This window comes from Trematomus bernacchii, unplaced genomic scaffold (genome assembly GCF_902827165.1).
Source record: "Trematomus bernacchii unplaced genomic scaffold, fTreBer1.1, whole genome shotgun sequence".
Classification (NCBI taxonomy): domain Eukaryota; kingdom Metazoa; phylum Chordata; class Actinopteri; order Perciformes; family Nototheniidae; genus Trematomus; species Trematomus bernacchii.
In genome coordinates this window covers 37,501-39,259 of record NW_022987554.1, presented here as the reverse complement: position 1 = coordinate 39,259, position 1,759 = coordinate 37,501, and the positions used below count along the sequence as shown (strand labels likewise).

General features: G+C 36.3%; 1 protein-coding gene across 1 annotated transcript in view; it reads left to right on the top strand.

The window, feature by feature from the left end:
* Positions 1-1,737: 1,737 nt before the first annotated feature.
* Positions 1,738-1,759, top strand: part of LOC117477232 (caskin-1-like) — a gene marked incomplete at both ends in the record, with an annotated part of 37,247 nt that continues 37,225 nt past the window's right edge. Inside the window, 1 exon segment of the mRNA XM_034123895.1 lies at positions 1,738-1,759. This exon segment is cut by the window's right edge and continues 87 nt beyond it. Coding sequence (XP_033979786.1) covers positions 1,738-1,759 — 22 coding nt within the window.

Sequence of the window (1,759 nt, the reverse complement as noted above, 5' to 3'; positions counted from 1 at the left end):
AAGGTTTTTATATCAGAGCACAGAGGGCTGCAGTACACATCCTTTACTCAAGTAGAAGTACAGATACTCGTGTTTAAAATACTCTGGTAGAAGTAGAAGTACTGACTAAACTTCTTTACTCAAGTAAAAGTAAAGAGGGCTTTGAAATGTACTTCAGTAAAAAGTACCCATAACTAGCAGCTGTTTTAAAGAGTACATTTCATTTAGCTGACGCTTTTATCCAAAGCGACTTACAATGACCAATTACAGGGACATTCTCCCTGGAGTAACTGAGGCTAAGTGCCTTACTCAAGGACACACTAGTGCCTTACTCAAGGGCACACTAGTGCCTTACTCAAGGGCACACTAGTGCCTTACTCAAGGGCACACTAGTGCCTTACTCAAGGGCACACTAGTGCCTTACTCAAGGGCACACTAGTGCCTTACTCAAGGGCACACTAGTGGTGGTACCAAAATGTGGTAACCGTGACTGAGGTTACCACATGTAAAGCTAGTCACTGACAACGCCACCTCCTGCTAAGGGGCAGGAGGAACCCGTGGACCCTAAATGTAAGTGTATGTCGTGGACCGATTTTAAAGCCTCCCTTAATAGGTTCAATTATGACAGAGGCATGAATTCCAAAAATATAACGCAGCTTTATTTAACAAGTGTTGGAAACAGTTTAAAATGTCAATTCATGTAAAGTGTTAAAATGGCAAATATAATTCACCACGTATATAAGTTACCCTCCTCAGTTGGGCAGGCCTGGTCCGCTGGGTTGCAGTGCCTGCTAATCGTTAAATATGTTTAAGACGTCTATGAGTTGAATTATTTTACTCAAAACCAAAGAAAATTCAGATGATGGAATATTCCAAGAGAGAATTATTTTTGGAAAAATTGGCATAATATATTTCAATATTTGTCTGACTCATTATTAATCTAATAACCGATGATGATTTTTTAATGGACTACTGTACCTAACCACTTGACCTAACTACAATAATAATAATATTAATTATAATTATAACAAACAATAAAAACAGTAATCAAAAAAATATTAATATTAGAAAAAAAAGGAAAAAATATGTAGAAAAAACTACAAATAATAATCATAATAAAAAAATGCATTATAATAAACAAGATGACGGATTCAATAGGTTTGACTTCCTTCAGATAAACATCTCACTCTGCTACTACTGCCATCGTTTGTGAAATGGTTTGAACACATGAAATTAAATTGAGGTTCAGTTATGAAAATCTGCAATGAACGAGAGAGATTACATTAAAATGCTTCAGGGTGAAATAAACAAGAGACAATATGTGTGACTGTCTGAGAGAGAACAGCGACAAATAAGAAGACTGTGGGCTATCTCCTGTTGACGTCAGGACGCTAAGACATTTCATCCCTGAGGTGTTGTGTAAATATTAATGAACACATGTATGAGTTTTAAGTAGAAGTACTCAGATCTTGTACTTGAGTAAAAGTAGAAGTACTCAGATCTTGTACTTGAGTAAAAGTATAAGTACTCAGATCTTGTACTGGAGTAAAAGTAGAAGTATAAATTGGAAATACTCAAGTAAAGTACAAGTACCTCAACATTGTACTTCAGTAGATCTTACCTCCCACGTCTGGTTTTAAGTAACTGGGTACTCTGTATTTAAATTGTTAAGAACCGTTATGATATCACAACAGTATTGTTTCTCTCTCTTCCTCACTTCATGTCAACACACCTGTTTTATTTGTATTTCCTCCACAGAGTGGTATAAACGCAGCGGTGA